This window comes from Orbicella faveolata, unplaced genomic scaffold (assembly GCF_042242905.1).
Source record: "Orbicella faveolata isolate gen_17 unplaced genomic scaffold, um_ofav_v1 contig_14, whole genome shotgun sequence".
NCBI classification, from domain to species: domain Eukaryota; kingdom Metazoa; phylum Cnidaria; class Anthozoa; order Scleractinia; family Merulinidae; genus Orbicella; species Orbicella faveolata.
In genome coordinates this window covers 18,440,906-18,457,519 of record NW_028301541.1, presented here as the reverse complement: position 1 = coordinate 18,457,519, position 16,614 = coordinate 18,440,906, and the positions used below count along the sequence as shown (strand labels likewise).

The window sequence follows — 16,614 nt, the reverse complement described above, 5'->3', positions numbered from 1 at the left end:
CACGCGTTTTCACGTTTTGTTATAATATATAGTTTTAGCGATTTATAATATAAAATTATAATTATTATTATTATTTTTCCGAGTCTTCCGGTAACTCGAACCAGAAGTCGTTCTCCCTTCAGTCTAATACTAACTTTACCCCCGATTCCTCGAACTAGCCGAGTTTTTTTTTTTTTTTTTTTTTTTTTTTTGACCTTTGCCGTACCCATGCTTAGAGGAACTCATAAGAACTGCTGCTACCAACTTGGATCAGAGCAGCAATTCTACTTTAATTAGGCAGCGTCCACCCTACCCCGGAGAAATTTGAAAACTCAGCTTTATTTCTACGGTTAGGCCTACCGTCCACTCTATTCCCTCACGAAAACGTAGTTTTTCAAAAACGCTCTTCAAACCGGAGGAATTTGAAAACGCCGGCGTTTCGTTTTCGTGTGGATGAAAAAAAAAAATCATTTGAAAACGAAGCTTTTCGAAAAGATGTAGTCACGATAATAATGTGATTTCCCTTCATGAGTTCTCCTCAAACGCAAATCCAATATGACCACGTAGTGTGGACGGAAAACATTTGATACCTTTTCTGCTTGAAACCTCAGTTTTCAAATTTCTCCGACGTAGTGTCGAGGGGGCCTTAGTTTCAACCAATCTGTAGCAAAACCAAGAACAGTCACGATTTGGCCAAAGGACATTTTCCCACCCTTGCCACTAGTTACATGATACTGCCTTTGGCGCAAGATTGCTCAGTTTTGTTCTGATCAGGCCATTAGCTAACCAGTGCGTGATCACTGGCTTCTAATCACGTGCATATTTACATCCGTGAAGTGTGATGCGAGCTGATCGTGTGTGTGATGCCACGAGATGCATGATGTGTCATGGGCAAGGTGAAATGCGTGATAAAAAGTGAGTGGAGTGATTTCAATTATATCTTAAACGCGAAGCTCTCAGTCTTCATGTTTTGCATAGAACAAATTCATTAACCGACCTCTTGCCAAGTGACTGGTGACGGCACACTTCTCATGAAGTGAAATTTAGCCGGTGTTCATTGTTTTCAAATTTCGCCTCCAATCCAGTGCTGTGTGGTTGAACTAAGGCTGGATGTGCATCGGAAGTTCCCATTGACTCCGTCGTAAAGCCCGAAGTTCTGCTCACCATAAACCGCTCCTGCTTCGCCATCAAACTCGCATCCTGCAACACCTTTGCTAAACTGACTGTTGATATGCCACATTTCATGTTCAATCTGCCAGGTTCCCACAGTGCACTCCTTACACTCAATACCCCGTATGTTCATGACCTCATAAGAGCGACACTGTGCTTGCCAGATTCCAAACAAATCATGTCCTTCAAGCTTTGCGCGTGCGTAGTCAGTGTACACAAGACCTTCATCCGGGAAGTTGCACGTGGCTCTTAGATGAGTCGATACAGAGGCAATTGAACGCATGTGGGGCAAAGACAATCGATACGCTTTCCAATTAATCTTTGCATCATCTTCATGTACAGGAGAGTTAACACCAAATCTTTTATACTTAAACAGGCCGTTGTTTTCGTAAGAGAAAGATTGTATAAGCGTCCAAACACGGCCAACTTCGGAATCAAAATCGCAGTAAATTTGAAATGATCTTTTTTCGGAATCGTAAACATTGTTCATTCCAGATGCTTTGGCGCCATTTGTTGCCAGATCTTTGCAGCTCCGAGGGTGTTCTATTTGCTCGCATCGCTGACCGGTGTAGCCGTTCCGGCATGTGCAGTTGAACCTCACTGTGGTGGGGTCACAAATCTCCTCACAGGTCCCTCCTTGAAAGCAAGGATTATTTTTGCAACATCTGTTAAAGCAGCCAGCTTTTCCGCGGTTGAGAACTTCCCCACACTTTTGGGAATTAACAAAATAAAATTTACATATTAAGCATTAGAGACAATTTCCTACTTTGAAAAGTAATTCAAAAGTACATGATATTTCTGACACTTTTCCTTCAAAAGGTGTAGTCTATCGAGGAAGTTCTAACTTTGAGATGTTAGTGTTGCAGCCGCATTTAATTCTTTGTTATTTTTTCCGTCTGTGCGTGCATTCTTTCGTGATCATCGCATTCTTTTCGTTTATCTCGCTTTCACATTATCGATATTCTGTTAAGTTTTTTCGCTTAACTTTGTTTTGTTTCAGTCCCCTTCTGTATGCGTCTTTCTAGTTTATTTGTACATTTTCATCGCGACGCTACTGTCATCTCGTTTCATTTACCGCCCTGCCGTTTTCCTTTTACGCGTTCCTTAGCTTCCTAGTCATACAACGTTTGTAAGTATCGTCTACCTTCGGCTCGTTATTTCTGTTTCTTTTATTGTATTCGTCTATAACTTGTAATTTACTTTGTTTGTAGCAACCGCTCCCTTTTCATCGCTTTCTTCGCACTCGTTAAACTTCACATTTCGTCTTATCGATTAAAGCCAAGTAGCGTGTTGAACGTTGACTGCAATAGTTAGGGTAAAAACCTAGTTTGAGACCATTGAAACAAAAACCTATTGATCAATGCTGTGAAATGGTTATTATGATGCACAAGGTGGTTCTGGTTTTGGTATACGAGTAAAATTGTAGAGTAGGACCAACGACCATATTATTAGCGCTATCACCAAAGAGGAAATAGGACTAATATTCTAACAGGTGTCCTGTGAGGAAAAACTTTAGAACAGGGAAAAAGAACCGTATTTCTTGAGATGCGAGAGTAATCGTGATTTAAAAAAAAAAAAACAGACATTCCATTTCGTTAACTACTTTCTTTGTTTGTTTTAGTTTATTGATTGATTTACTTATTTATTTTTTTGCAATTTAAAAATATTTTTATATGATATCAATGTACAAGGCAAGGAAGCCCGGGGAAGCTAAGAAGGTTTATGTAAAGGACTGCTTTAAAGATACCTAAGACCTAACAAAAGAAGACAAATGCTGTCATCGGCACACAAATTAAAATGAACATAATTTAGGATAAAAAGTAGTTAAGAAATATAGAGCCGTAATGAAATAAAATTTACTTGTGAGTGGTGGCCAAGGCGGCAAGGCCACAGCCATGGTCAAGTAAATGGCAAAAAACAACAAAAAAATCAATTCAGCTATGCTAAGCTGAGAGAAGTAAATATAACTTTACCAATAAAGATAAGGTGAACACAGTAACACTAGAGGCAATACCTTCTGGCTGAATTCTCTCACGAAGTCATAATAATCCACCCCAGATCTGTATTGTAGTGACGCTGGCTGCATTTCTTTGTTAACATCGCTCAATTCACAGTTGTCTTCGTTAGTGCTGTGTATGAAGTTCATAGACAGACAGCGGCAATCATCTCTGCACTCCATGTAACAATGTGTAATAGCGTCCACTGTGGACCTTTTGAACACGTGTCTTTCAAGGGCGTGGTTACGAATGACGTCCTCGTTTGCAGAAAAGGTTGTGCGGCAGCATAATCCAGGAGGGACAGATTGTTGTTGCTTGACTGACGTACAAATTATAAAGGCACAAAGTGCAAGGTAAAGGACCAGCAAAAAGGAAGTGGCTTTCATGATGCCTCGTCGATCGATCTATACTTGAAGTGAAATAGTGAAGCTGTCGAAAGAAAAACCAAGTTTTTTTGGAGGTGAAGATGTCTTCAATTGTTTTCTCCATCCCTAACCTCTGAATTTTTTAATATAAATGTGGCGTACCCTGAGCCATGTGTTCAACTACTGTTGAAATGTTATTTGTTTCGTTTCCTCAGAAATAAAACGAAGTTGTTTTGGCTTCAGGGGTGAACTATTTACATAGTGATACCCTCCAATCAGGTTACACTTTTTAGCTGGCAATTTAAACATGTTTCGGAAAGAGGTGAAAAATGTCATTCAGACATTGCTAAAATGATCGTCACAAATACAAATGTAAATTTCAACGAATCCGAGAAATTGTAAGAGTTTTGTCAACTGAAAGGATTCTAAGCTAGTTATTACTTATTTTCGCGAGACTTAAATTTTCCGATTTTCGAAAAATTGCGAAATTAAAAACCCTCGAAAAAAGGGTTTTCGCGAAAATTGACCGCGCCAAATTTAATACTCTGCTATATAATTCTTTAATCAACGCTCTGGGTTGCCAAGATGGAAGAAAGAAGGAGTTGCCAGCTTGGGTAGCAAAGAGCAAGTAAGTCGTTCCTCCCCGGAGGATCCATTTGAAGAAATTGACAATGTTCTTCAGCTGTAAGCGCAAATAGACGGTGTCATGTACTCTTTATAGCGCTGTTTTGTTGTAAAAGAAACAGTCAAACAGTTTTCAGTTTCGTTTTGTATGGTTTTGTCCAGGGTCGTTTGAAACTATTGCTATAGAAAATTAAAATCAGATGTGCAGATTCTGAGACTGATTAGTTGTTGATGAAGATAATTATTTTGACAGTTTTCGCGAAATTTAGTTCCTTTTTACGAATTCAGTTTTTGGCCAAACCGCGATATTTAATGCGTCCGTCACGGTTTGCGCATTTTGAAAGTTTGGCCTAAATTTTTCAAGTTTTTCGAGTTTGTAGTCCGTGTTAAATTTCTCCATCCTAAACCAGCCTTGCTCCTTTATGGTTTATTATTATTTCCTTGGTGTTTTCCTATGTTAGTAAACTACTATTTTCAGGTTTCCCTCAGTCTAAAGGTAACTTTGTATGTGGCCAAAAACAACTCAAACTACTGACTGAGCTCCTTTGTGTACCCGCAAAAGTAGGTAACAATAATAAAGATTGCAACGCTTTAGGGTGCAAAATGCAATTTTCTCCGCTCTCCGGCCTGTTAAGTTACAATGTAAACATGGCGGCAAATTTTCCGCCAAACTTCATTTCGTCGCAACAAAATAAATGTGACATACGCTTTTTCAACTGTTGCCTTGTAGGAAACAACGAATGAAGTGCCCGTTTATCGTTACGATGCGGCAAAAAAACGAATCCTACGTAATAAGGTTTCGTGAGGGCTGACGGCGTAATATTTTAATTTTTGACAATTAAATTTCAGTCCTGACGAGTACAGGGAGAATAATCCGTCCACGAATTGGACATTAAAGTTGACCGTTTATGACTTGAATGAGTGAAAATAACCGATAAAGAGCCGGTGTTTAGGTTTGTATAGGAATATTTAAATTGATCTGAACTCAACTGACTATTTGACAGCATTTTTCTTATTCCATGTAGGGTTCCCCAGATGGTTAACGGTAAAACGTTTTCTATCCTATTTGGACGAACGATCGATGGTGAATTTGTGGGCCGTTTGACGTTTTATCCCATGGAGATACTCTAAAGACCCTTGTCCTTTCAATTTTCACTACACTCACTTACCTTTTTCAGCCTTGATAAACCTGATTATAATTATGATCGTTTGTGGAGAAGCGTTCTGCCTAACTAGTTGAAGTCAATTCCAAGCGCGGTATTTTTGCTCTGCAGTGCAAATTGAAAATTAACGTTACATTTGCTTGCTCTCACCCAATCACAGTGAAGCAATTTTCTCGGCCATGTTATAAGTTATTAAACCTAGCTGTGTAAAATAATTGCGTCAAGCCGACTGGATGAGGAAAGGCGAAAATTCTGCTTACATGTTTCTTATTAATAATAAATGAGACTCAGAAAAAGCTTTTGTATAACGGGATCTTAAGTTTTCTTGTATTCCTAACACGCATGAAGCAAAAGCTTAAGCAAAAGCACTAACTAATTTTTGTATACTCCCAATAGCCACTGGGTCAACTTCACTTACAGCTTAATTTTAGGCGAAAGCTCGCTTAATTAGAAGAACGCTTTTTAAAATCCCCTAATGTACAATAAAATTAGAATCTCAATAGCCCGATTACACTTGCTTTCACGCAACAATTCAATTTGGAGGCCTCTGGCTGTAAATTATTTTAAGCAATGCTTTTATTTCTGTTTTCATTATGTGAACGAACTTTAGAGAGAGCATGGATAACCCTGATAGAGAACAATCAAACTTTTCATGTTATGGTATCGTAAAAAAAATTAAACATTGCATGAAGTCTGAGTGTTTTTAAAAGCGATGAATAAAGCTTGTACAGCACAAGGAATCTATTATCTGCTACTAAGAGAAAAGTATACAAACAATTTAAAGGTATAAAATATTCTATGAGTTCTACTGCAAAACAAAATGCCACGACACGCCACTGGAACATAATCCAGACTTTCTAAAATAACAGCAGATCAGCTTAACGATTTTGCTGCAGTTTCTTGTCAAAGCAACGCTAAAATTGTGAAAAAAATACCTTCGCTAGCATAGGAAGCGCTCCTAGAACACCTACAAGAGACAATGTTAGCTAAATTGTTGAAAAGAAAGCGAATTGTAATAAATTTTTAGCTATTTTAGTAACGACGGAATTAGAAAACGTTGGTGCTTGCCATTATGCCAGAGCGACCGAACAGAGACCGGTGGGACTAACCGAGGAAAATAGAACAAAATTTTCCGCCATCAAACCGTACCAACCGACAAGAATGGCTCTTACCATTTTTTTATTCCTTTCTCGAATCCCTACATAAGTGAAATCTGCTGAAGAGAAGCAGAGCCATTAACCCGTTTGTAAAAATGGAACAGCGAATTTCGGTTTGAACGGCCCGACAGATCAAAGCGGACCACCTCCAGAAGCGCTCCCGAACATTCCGGTCGGACGCAACCGAGACAAACCTTTCCATTTGACTTTCGACCGAAATTACCATGATGTTTCTGATCCAAGGAAAACCAAATCCTCTTTTTCCTTTATGGTTAATTATTGTAATCTAAAGCTCCGCTTTTAGGCTTGGCTAAATCTATATATTACTTGCTACTCACCTCCGAGCTAGCCAATCAGAATGCACGGAAAGCGCGCACTATACACTTGTGTGGTGTATACTAACACGGGCGTTATCGCCTTCAGTGTGGCTCCCAATTAACTTTAACGCCACCAAGGTCAAGAAAACGGAAAAATCTACGCCATGATTTACAGGAATATTCACAAGAATGTTTTCAGTCTAAAATCGGCGGGAAAAAAGAATATTCAGCCTGGGAGTATAATACTAGTGGGCATTTAACGAGCTAACTTCAGAATACGTCGTTGAACAAAATTCGTGCAGAAAAATAAAATTTACGCCCGTTGCATGAAAATGAACGTGCAGGTGAAACACGAATGGTTTCTTTAAAGGATTCTTTTTGACACGGAGGCCGAAGACAACCCAGAAAATGCCTATTATCCCTATTTCATTGCCCTTACATGAAGTAACGTTAAGAGAGGTTGAACGTTCGCTTTTCATTCTAATAAGCCTCGGGTTGCGTTATTTCCCAGCCTTCCTTTAGAGCGTTGTAAGCGGACTGGAGAGCTCCTTCATTCCATTCGGTGAAGACTGAATATGCTTCACCCACTATGAAAACGTCTTCTCCGGGAAATGGACGTTTGGCCCATTTCATTAGATCATAACGGCTTACGTTGGAACCCGCCTTTGTGTTATGCCTGTTGGATGAAACAAGTAGTGCGTGTTATTAAAAATGCGGCCATAGTCAACGGAGGGGAATGGTTATGAGCCATGGCAAAGTTCTTTGTTTTATGTTTTTGTTGGCTATTTTGGGGGTTGACCCTGCACAAGACCTGGCAAAACACAAAAGGTGGCTACGTGTGCACATACAACTAACAATATAGACATTGTAATTATGTAATTCATGAATCGTCAATGAGCTTAAAACAAAAGATGCGCAGGGTCATGTATCTTCCATCATAAATCTTAGCCTGTTTGTTTGTTTCTTTGGTGTTTATCGGGCTTCTTAACGATTCCCTCTATCAACTTTGTCGCAGGTTGTTGACATTTCATGCAGGGAAGCAAAATAGTAAATTTGCCACGGGTATTTCTGGGAGTGCGTAGGTGACTTACAAACCTTACAAAAACCAGAATGTCTTATTCGCTTACTGTAATGTCAATTAACCACGTGATTACGTCCCGAGGATTAAGGAGGGGCAGGGGCGTAGCTGGAACAAAAAATATGACTGAGGCAATGTCCACGGTTAAATTTTCTTCCTAGTAGTACTTTGAGTTCTGATGGTTCTTGTAGTTGATGCTGTTCTACTAGTTCTGGTAGTTCCTGTGTTTCTTATAGTTCTCGCAGTTGTTGTAGTTCTAGTAATTCTGTAGTTCGTATAGTTCTAGTAGTTTTGGTTGTTGTAATAGTTCTTAAAATTCTGGTAGTTGCTGTAGTTCTCGTAGGTATGTAGTGTTTATGTTTACTATTGACCACAAAAAAGAAAAAAAAATGACTGAGGCAAGTGCGTCGGTTTGCCTGTTTACTATCCATGTTGCACGTGTGGCTTTGTTATAGAAAAATTAATAGGTCACGCGCTGTAGAGATGATTGTGCAGATCTTGAATAGTCGAAAAGGCATTTTGAATCTCAAGAGAACAGTTAATCCGCCAAACGCTGGATTTAATAGCAATAGAGGAAAGCAAATCTTGGGGATGTCTAATGAAGAGATTGTCCACAGACTCTCAGATCAGAAACTGGAGCGCTTGCGCTTTTGAGGTAGATATCTAAGCAAGTATTCCTGTCAAGAGTTCCCTAGCCCTCGAAATAATCGAGGATAAATGTTTTCAGTCGAACAGTTATATCAATAGGGCCGATTGATGGCGGCCATGTTGGCGTTTCCAAATAATAGAAAAAAGAGAAATGATTTGCTCAAGAACAGTACTCAATTTGCAACAAGACCTCTCACACTAGGAGGCAGTGTGGTCGAGTGGTTAGAGTTCCGGACTTGACTGAAATCCGGAGGTCGCGGGGCCAAGTCCCGCTCTGACCACGAAGCTGGAGTTGTTTTTCGGTAGACCCTAGTTCAACCATTCGGACTCGCTTGCAAATAGCGAACTGGCTTGCCTCCCGCCGGTTGGGATTTTTAATAGCAATGGAGGAAACCTTTTAAGTGTTTGGCAACGCCAATATGGCCGCCTAGAAGATAGTAGAAAACTCTATACCGAATAGCTTCTCGCGGGAAAGTTTCTTACCAGGCTACTTTCTCCCAATATTTGAACACCATATCCAGAGGCTCTGGTAAGATTGCTCCTGGAAACACTTCCTGAATGGCTTTCTTTAACTCCGACTGCAAAACTGCTTTAGGCAACTTGGAAAGTTCGCCCCACTTGACTGCGCATGCCCTCCAGGCGTATGACAGCTGAAGAACGGCTTCGCCGTGGGGTCCTCTGTCACTAAAAGGAAACACAACCATGAAAAAAGATTTCGAATAGAAGCTAATCAATGCTGATTTGAGGTTTTCTACCTGCCCAACACAACCAGGATCATTTTAGAATCGGTCAACATTGTTTGTCTGGTTAATTAGGTAAAGTATATTTAACAATTATTCAAAGAGCCCGCGTTGGATATGAGATAGTAAATAGCCCACGAGTCGGCTTTTGTCTTCTCGGGCCCCGTCCACGCGTATCCGGGTATTTTTGAATCCGCAACTTTTTCTTTCCGGATACGGCTTCCGTCCACATGCATCCGGCGAATTCGGCAGCGAATCTGGATATTATTTTTTGAATCCGCTCTCCAGAGTGGAAAAAAATAAATCCGCAGCAAATCCGATAACGTGTGGACGGCGAAACCGGATATTTTCGAAGCCGATGACGTAGCAAAATCGTGTCCAGTCCCTTACCGAACAATAAACCAATAGGACGGCACAATGTGTAGGCCTAGTTTCTCTAGAGTGAATCCAGATACCATCGGATGCGTGTGGACAGGCGAATTCGATTTGAATACGCTACGTGCGGACGGAGAAATTTTTGAATCCGGAAAGGAAAAGTTGCGGATTCAAATATATCCGGATACGTTTGGACGGGGCTTCAAACTCACTAGTAATTCATCAAGTTAAAACAAAGGAAATCATAACCTTGAAGGAGGTTTGGATACCCGGTCTTAATTAGCATTGATTTTGACGATTTTACTTCTCCGTTTACTGCTTAGTTTTTGCTTCGATCGAGAAGATATATCAAACACGAGAGACAGTGTTTCATCGGCTATCAAAACACCTCGAATTTTGTCAAAAATACTCCGCTGTGCATCGTATTTTCAACTCTCCTCTCGGCGTTTGGATATCCCGATGAAACTCTGTCTCTCGTGTTTGATATATTACATCCAGTATCCAACAAACGCAAGTGGAACAATTGTTTAATTTAAAACGTCCCCAAAATGTAGAAAACTAAAAGAAAATAAACACAACTGAAAGCCCCCGCCCCAAAATTAGGCATGTGCTTACCATATCATTGTCATTGAATAATGCAGTTAATTCAATAGTTTTCATTGGCTTAACATATACCATATATTACCATATTGTAAACAGAGATTCCCAGATAAATAGGGATAATGTGTTCTTTTTGATAGCTTACCTGTAAGGCATAATACCAACCAAACAAGAAGCTCCTGAAAAGAATCTTTCAAGCGGCTTCAGTGTCAGGTTGTGAAGCGAAGTAATGTTTTCCCACCAAGGATAAGCGTAAAGCGCCACGGCTTTAAAGACAGGAAGTGGTAGAATAGCTTCAAAGAAGACATTTCTTTTAATATCCGCAGCCACGTCGCCAGATATCTCTTCAAATGGAGTGCGTGGCACAGCAATGATGAGCTTTCTGGCCGATACTGTAAAACTATCTGTATCAACTGCAAAAATATTTCCTCTCCTATGAATTGCTTTGACTTTCTCCTTAACGTACATCTTTACTCCCAAACGCTTAGCAGATCTTTCCAATGCACTGATGATATCTGATAGGCCACCAGGCGGCCGATAGTAGTCATACGAGTGGTTGCTGTAAGCTTCATTCCGTTCGTATCTTGACAAAGTGCTTTCTTCACCATAAATTCGTTTAAGAGCATACATGGCCATAACGAACTCGCAGCCTTCACTTCCAAGTTGGTGGCACACAAAATCTCGGTAAGACGGAAATTCAAGTGTTTTCTCTCTGGTAATGTTCATCCAAGCATATTTCATCATTTCTGACGAAGTCATGTTCGCAAAGGGGCCTGACAGCAGAGTCGGGAAAGCTTGCTCTTTGAGGGCCTGGGTACTAGATACAAAGACTCCTCTTGTTTCCCAATGTGCGATTTTTATGTCCATTTTTAACATGGGGATATTAAGTCGTTTAGTTAAGGCCCTGAAAATATAATGTACACTGTAAACATGCAATTTATATAAACCCGACATCTCAATCTCTAATTTCTTCGAAAAGTTTGAAAAATAATACATCAGGTTGTGTATACTACTTCTAAGGGCAAGGTTTGGAAAAAATCAAAAGGGATTTGAATCAGTTGAGAAGAAAGGTTTTTCAACTGACACCTGGCCCGGATATGAGATCTCCAAAATTCACTGATAGCTGAGAAATGGGCTGAAATTTTAATTGATAATTAACTAAATTATGGCCGAAAATCTGAATAATTGCCGAGATTCCAGCAGCCTCAAAACAGACTTGCGATCAAATTATCTCAAGATCGAGAATTCCCTTAAATTTTTATAATTTTGTGGTTGCTCTAGGCCATCTCATCTCAGTTCCAAAGGCTATGGGATCCCTGGAGCTCTGGTTGGCTGAAGATTTGGCCTTAGAGCCTAAGGTCCAAGATTTTGTTTTCCAGGGGGCCAAAAAAATTAGTCGATTTCCCTTAAAAATAAAATAAATTAATTAATTAACTTTGTTTAAAGAGGGCAACACACAACAGCCTTACGACTGAGAAACCCGTGGCCCTCGAATTCCCGATCGAATTGGAATTTAGAAATGTTGATTTTTGTGGAGGAAGGAAAACCGGAGAACCCGGAGAAAAACCCTCGGAGCAAGGCGAGAACCAACAACAAACTCAACCCACTTATGACACCGGGTCCAGGACTGCAACCCGGGCCACATTGGTGGGAGGCGAGCTCTCTCACCGCTACGTCACCCCTGCTCCCTTTCCTTGAAGTCCTGAGGCCAGTAAAGCAATGAAGTATTGAGACCCCGCAGGAGCCCATCAAAATGAGCTCCTGGACCCCATCAAAATAGGCTCCTGGACCCCGTTTTTCTCTTGCATGGAACTATTTTAACAACTACACCGCGAAAACCTCTTAAACCGCATTGGACTTTAGAACCTAGGGAACCTATTTTTGTGGAATCGAAAAATGATCGGTCATGGCCATAAATTCTAAACAAAGATAGATTCCATGTCACAGTGCGTCATTGATCATGAGATGACGTCAAGATGTAGTAAGAGCAAAAAAGTGCCACACGAGGCGATAGCTCGGTGTGTCACTGATGCTCTTACCATATTGTGACTTCAGGGCTATTAACATGGAAATAATAGAGGGAAAAAAAGACATGCTAATTACGTCATCTATGCGTCTGTCCTCCAATTCATCGTAGATAAGAACCAATCAAAATGCGAGAATAATTTGACTTATTATATAAATAGAAATATTTTCTTACATTACTCTCTTGTGTTCTCTATCCACGCGCCAGGCTCCTAAACCTTCAAGAGTAACAATTAAGAGACATCGTTAAGCATTTCAGCCATATTTTCTTTAAGTCGTGAAGGCATGTATGATGCACGCTAAACGAGTTTTAGTAACTTGCCTTAATCATTTGCAGAGAATATCTTAAAGTTGGGATTCGTTACCTAACTGCTGACATTGTTGATTTGGCAGGCTTAAATTAAGGGATTTGCGAGCGACTGTGCGACTTCATAGTGCAACCAAGTATACTTGGATTAGTTGAAACTAGAAAGAAGAAACACACTCTTTGTTTCGTAATATCAAGGTAATTTAAAACTTTTACTATCATTATTTATTTCTATGGGTAATTTTCTGATTTCTGAGCTCCTTTCTTCTGCAAACTGAATTTGAATATATTTGGGTAGGTGAGTTTAATCGGAACGAAATACTGAGCAGCTGTTGTTGCAATTGCAGTGTATTAGCGGTTAATTAAGGTTAATTAAGGTTGATTCTTTCTTGTGTTTAGCCTTTCGCCTCTTTTTAATGCCTTCTTAGCAAAACAATATTCGGGCGCGGATTCACTGCAATAACAGCTATTGAAATATACTAAATGGCTGAAGTAAAAATAAAATTGTCAAGTTTCCGGATTCAAATTCCAGGCGCTGCGTGACTCGCGTGACTGTTTGCAACTGCGGGTCATAACTAAGCCTTTGGAGCAAAAACAAAGGTGATAATCTTTGTAAAGCAGCACTGTTTTAAGCTTCTTAATTACGTTTTAGCTTCTTTGGATTCAACTTAAAAGGGAAAGATATCTCTAACCACGAAGACAACTCCACCGCCGAAAACAGGAAAAGCAACTAAGTCGTGTTTCTGGGTGACAACAAACTAACTTACTTATGCTGATGTTTGGCGCTTGGCTAAACCTGTAGTCATAGATTCGCCCTCCAAGTCTGGAATCTCTTTCAAACAAACACACGGTGTCTTCTTTCTTCATTCGCATGAGTGTCTCTGCCATATACATTCCTGAAATACCTCCTCCGACTACAACAACGTCACAGGACATGGGACGCAAAGAGGACTCTTTAAAAACAAACAAACAAACGAAACCGCAAATAAAAAGTTGAAGAAAACAATATGGCTTATTGAAGAAGAGAGAAGTGAAACCATCTTGACAGAATACGTTTAAGAACATAGACATTATTTTTGCGGGGCACAGCAGTCAACAACAACAACGCTTTTTTTTTTTGCATGACCATCAAGTGAAGAAAGCCCCATACCCGCACGGATGGCAATTCGTATAACCCGATACATTAAAGATATGGCCCGAGGGAAGCGATTCCGGCGTAAAAAAGTACGGACCCGAGCTTGTGGCAGTTAATAACTAAGAAGTTAGTTTAGCTTGTGGCGCGTCGTTAACGGAGTTTTACAATTTTTATTACTAATCAACTCAAGATGTTAAAACATCAGTCATACAAAAATCCAGCGCCAATTATGAGCCAAGAACAGCGCGCGTTTTTATAAAACTCAACGCGCGCTAGGAGGCGTTGATAATGAAATCAGTTGAAGCAGATTGAGAATAAAATCACGTCGGGGACAAAATGGATTTTACCGATAGTGACCTAAGACAAACAATCTGTTTAATATCGCGTTTTGGAAACAACTAACCGAGACATGATATCTGAGACAGTCAGCGCCAAGTTTACATAGACGAACGAAAGATAGATAAGTTGTCAAAAGATCTTTCGATCTACTTTTGCATGTTTAATGCGCAACCAAGCGGAAAGCCTAACCAAGCTTATCTTTGTTTGTCATGGTCTTATCTAATTGAAATTGCGAAATCAAACTCATTCAAACGGCGCTTTTCTACCGTCCGATTTGGACGGTAAGCCAGTTAGTCACATGGAGGTGTGGAGCGGTATTTGGAATCCGTCTAGTGGCATCTAAGACCATCTAAGAGAGAGCACGAATTGATTTTTTTCAGATGAGAGCTTTCTTCCATACTCTAACTTTCATTTCTCCTTCATTTTTTTTGAGCGCTTTTGCAAAAAGATACATGCCTTTGTTTGGGCGATTGATACACTTTCAGTAGATGCGATGTGACCAACCATACCTATCTATGAAAAATCGGTAACTGTTTAAGATGGCGAGGAGACTTATGTTTCTTTGAGCAAGAATAAACAAAATTCGAGACGGCGAGACCTCTGACATTTGCTAAATTTCTTCGAGGCGCATCTTTTCTGAGGGTCGACCCTTCACTAATATCATAATGAAGTTAGCCGGTGTTTGAATACAGGTCAACCTTTACAACAGTATGTAATATTGCTTCAGATTCAGTGTTAGCAATAGACTTAACGATAAGTTCGCTTACCGAATCCTTTGCCTTCGTCTTTAATTACTCCAGGGCTAGCTTGCTTTGCTTTTCCCTTCTCGTGAGCTAACAAGGCAGCTACCACAATCAAGGCAATCACCAGAGATAACAACAAGAACAGCACTACAAACACGTTCACTAAACTCACGAAGAAGCCGCGCACCTCCACATTACGGACTGAACTGTACTCCGTACGCGCCATGTTTGTGGAACAGAATGATATTCGAGATCAAGCAATTGTTGAATCGGCAAATGGCGACAGCTTTCTCCAGACCTTCTGCAAGGTTACTTTGAGTAAACAAAACTAGCGAAGGATAGTCTAGAGGCGTGATTTTCAAACGTCACGCTACACCGTTCCAGATAATATGCATTGCTTCATATCACAAAACGTGATTAATTGAACGGGTATTAGTACTTAAATTGCATGATTCGTCATCAATTTTAATTGCCTAAAATCTAAAATCTTAAAAATTGCGCAAGCATTTTGTTTTGGAGCGTTTGGACATTTCTCACAAATTTGCCTTGGGTTTCGCTCTCGTGGTTAATAATATTAGAATGGAATGTAATCGGTTGCCTGGTGAACACGTCACGAAAAGATTTAATGGGTCGCGAAATGCTCGAAAGCCTCTTCTTCCATTCGTTTAGTTAGTTCGGGCGCAGGTCCAAAAAGCGGTGAGCCTTTGTTTCTTTTTTGCGCTGCGCCTCAACTAAGAGGCTAACAGTGGCGGATCCAGACCATGAGCTAAGGGGAGGGGGGGGGGAGGAGGGTTGTTTTCCTTGCCCTGGCGGTTTTTCTTCTTTCTGTCATTTCTTCTTTTTTTACCCAAAATAAGGGAGGCGGGGCTAATTCCTCGGAAGATTTTGTGCCATCCAGTTGGATCATAAGAGCAATTAACTGGTTTGTAGGCAGCACCAGTGAAGCGTGGTTTAGGGGTAGGGGTTTATAAGAATCGGGGGTTAAGCCGCGGGTCTAGGCCTTATGTTGGTTGAGAGTAATCCGACACTATCTGGTGATCTCAACCTGAAAAAATCAAGAGAGCTTCCAAATCGGGATTTAGCTGGAATTCAATCCGAGTTATTTATTTCAGTACTAGAAAACTCATTTCGCAATAACCCAGCCAGAGAAATGGTGGATTATATTGTGGCGTCGCTCAAGGTTCAATAGAGCATAGTTAATAGAAGGAAATGATAAGGAAACCTGGCAAAGTTCGTTGTTGTATGTTTTCACGGTCGGCTGTTTTGGGGGTTGACCCTGCACAAAACCTGGCAAAATACAAAAGGTGGTTATGTTTGCTCATACAACTAACCAATAGAAGCACTGCGATTATGTAATTCATGCATAGTCTACGAGCATATAACAAAAGATGTGCATGGTCAAGGACCTCTTAGCCTGTTTGTTTGGATACTTTTTTTATGTTTACCGGGCTTCTTAGCCACTTCCCTATACCAACTATTACCTAACGAAAAGTACATATTACAGTTTCTAGCAAAAGATTTTAGGCAATCAAACGTGAGGGTCATGGAACGTATCATACCCATGATTATGTTTTCGTGACATTAGCGATGCAGTCAGGCAGCGTGATCGCTTGATAGCGTGATGATTATTAATGAAAATCATGCCTCTCGACTACGCTTCAATTACAGTTCTGTTTACGTTAGGCTAGCGCTATAGCCCTAAAACCTACTGCGGTGAGAATGCTACCGGTGGAGAAATTGATTCACCATTTGCCCCTGTTCTGAACATCATTCTGGTCCACAAACATGGTCCGCACGGAGTACATTGCAGTCCGTAATGTGGAGGTGCGCGGCTTCTTCGTGAGCTTAGTGC

The 16,614-nt window shown here is 40.4% G+C and overlaps 2 protein-coding genes across 2 annotated transcripts; both read right to left on the bottom strand.

Annotated features, from left to right (window-relative positions):
• Positions 1-195: 195 nt before the first annotated feature.
• On the bottom strand, positions 196-1,767 carry LOC110064552 (uncharacterized). Its single transcript, XM_020771613.2, has one exon. It carries the CDS (start codon positions 1,637-1,639, stop codon positions 1,043-1,045), a length of 597 nt encoding a protein of 198 aa, XP_020627272.2. The 5' UTR covers positions 1,640-1,767; the 3' UTR covers positions 196-1,042.
• A 4,089-nt stretch (positions 1,768-5,856) lies between these two features.
• LOC110064548 (L-amino-acid oxidase-like) lies at positions 5,857-15,080 on the bottom strand. The gene is made up of 6 exons (XM_020771610.2): positions 14,787-15,080; positions 13,313-13,498; positions 12,414-12,456; positions 10,359-11,117; positions 8,982-9,182; positions 5,857-7,448 (listed from the first exon to the last, which is right to left on the bottom strand). The coding sequence occupies exons 1-6, from the start codon at positions 14,986-14,988 to the stop codon at positions 7,253-7,255; spliced, it is 1,587 nt and encodes a 528-aa protein (XP_020627269.2). The 5' UTR covers positions 14,989-15,080; the 3' UTR covers positions 5,857-7,252.
• Between the last annotated feature and the right edge of the window lie 1,534 nt (positions 15,081-16,614).

What these genes read in the sequence shown, in the direction of transcription:
- LOC110064552 (XM_020771613.2), bottom strand. Translation starts at nt 1,639, where the DNA reads ATGAACAATGTTTACGATTCCGAAAAAAGATCATTTCAAATTTACTGC.
- LOC110064548 (XM_020771610.2), bottom strand. Translation starts at nt 14,988, where the DNA reads ATGGCGCGTACGGAGTACAGTTCAGTCCGTAATGTGGAGGTGCGCGGC. An exon ending in AGACGAAGGCAAAGGATTCG is followed by an intron (nt 13,499 to 14,786) that starts GTAAGCGAACTT and finishes TTGTTTTTAAAG; the next exon opens with AGTCCTCTTTGCGTCCCATG. An exon ending in AGCGCCAAACATCAGCATAA is followed by an intron (nt 12,457 to 13,312) that starts GTAAGTTAGTTT and finishes TTACTCTTGAAG; the next exon opens with GTTTAGGAGCCTGGCGCGTG.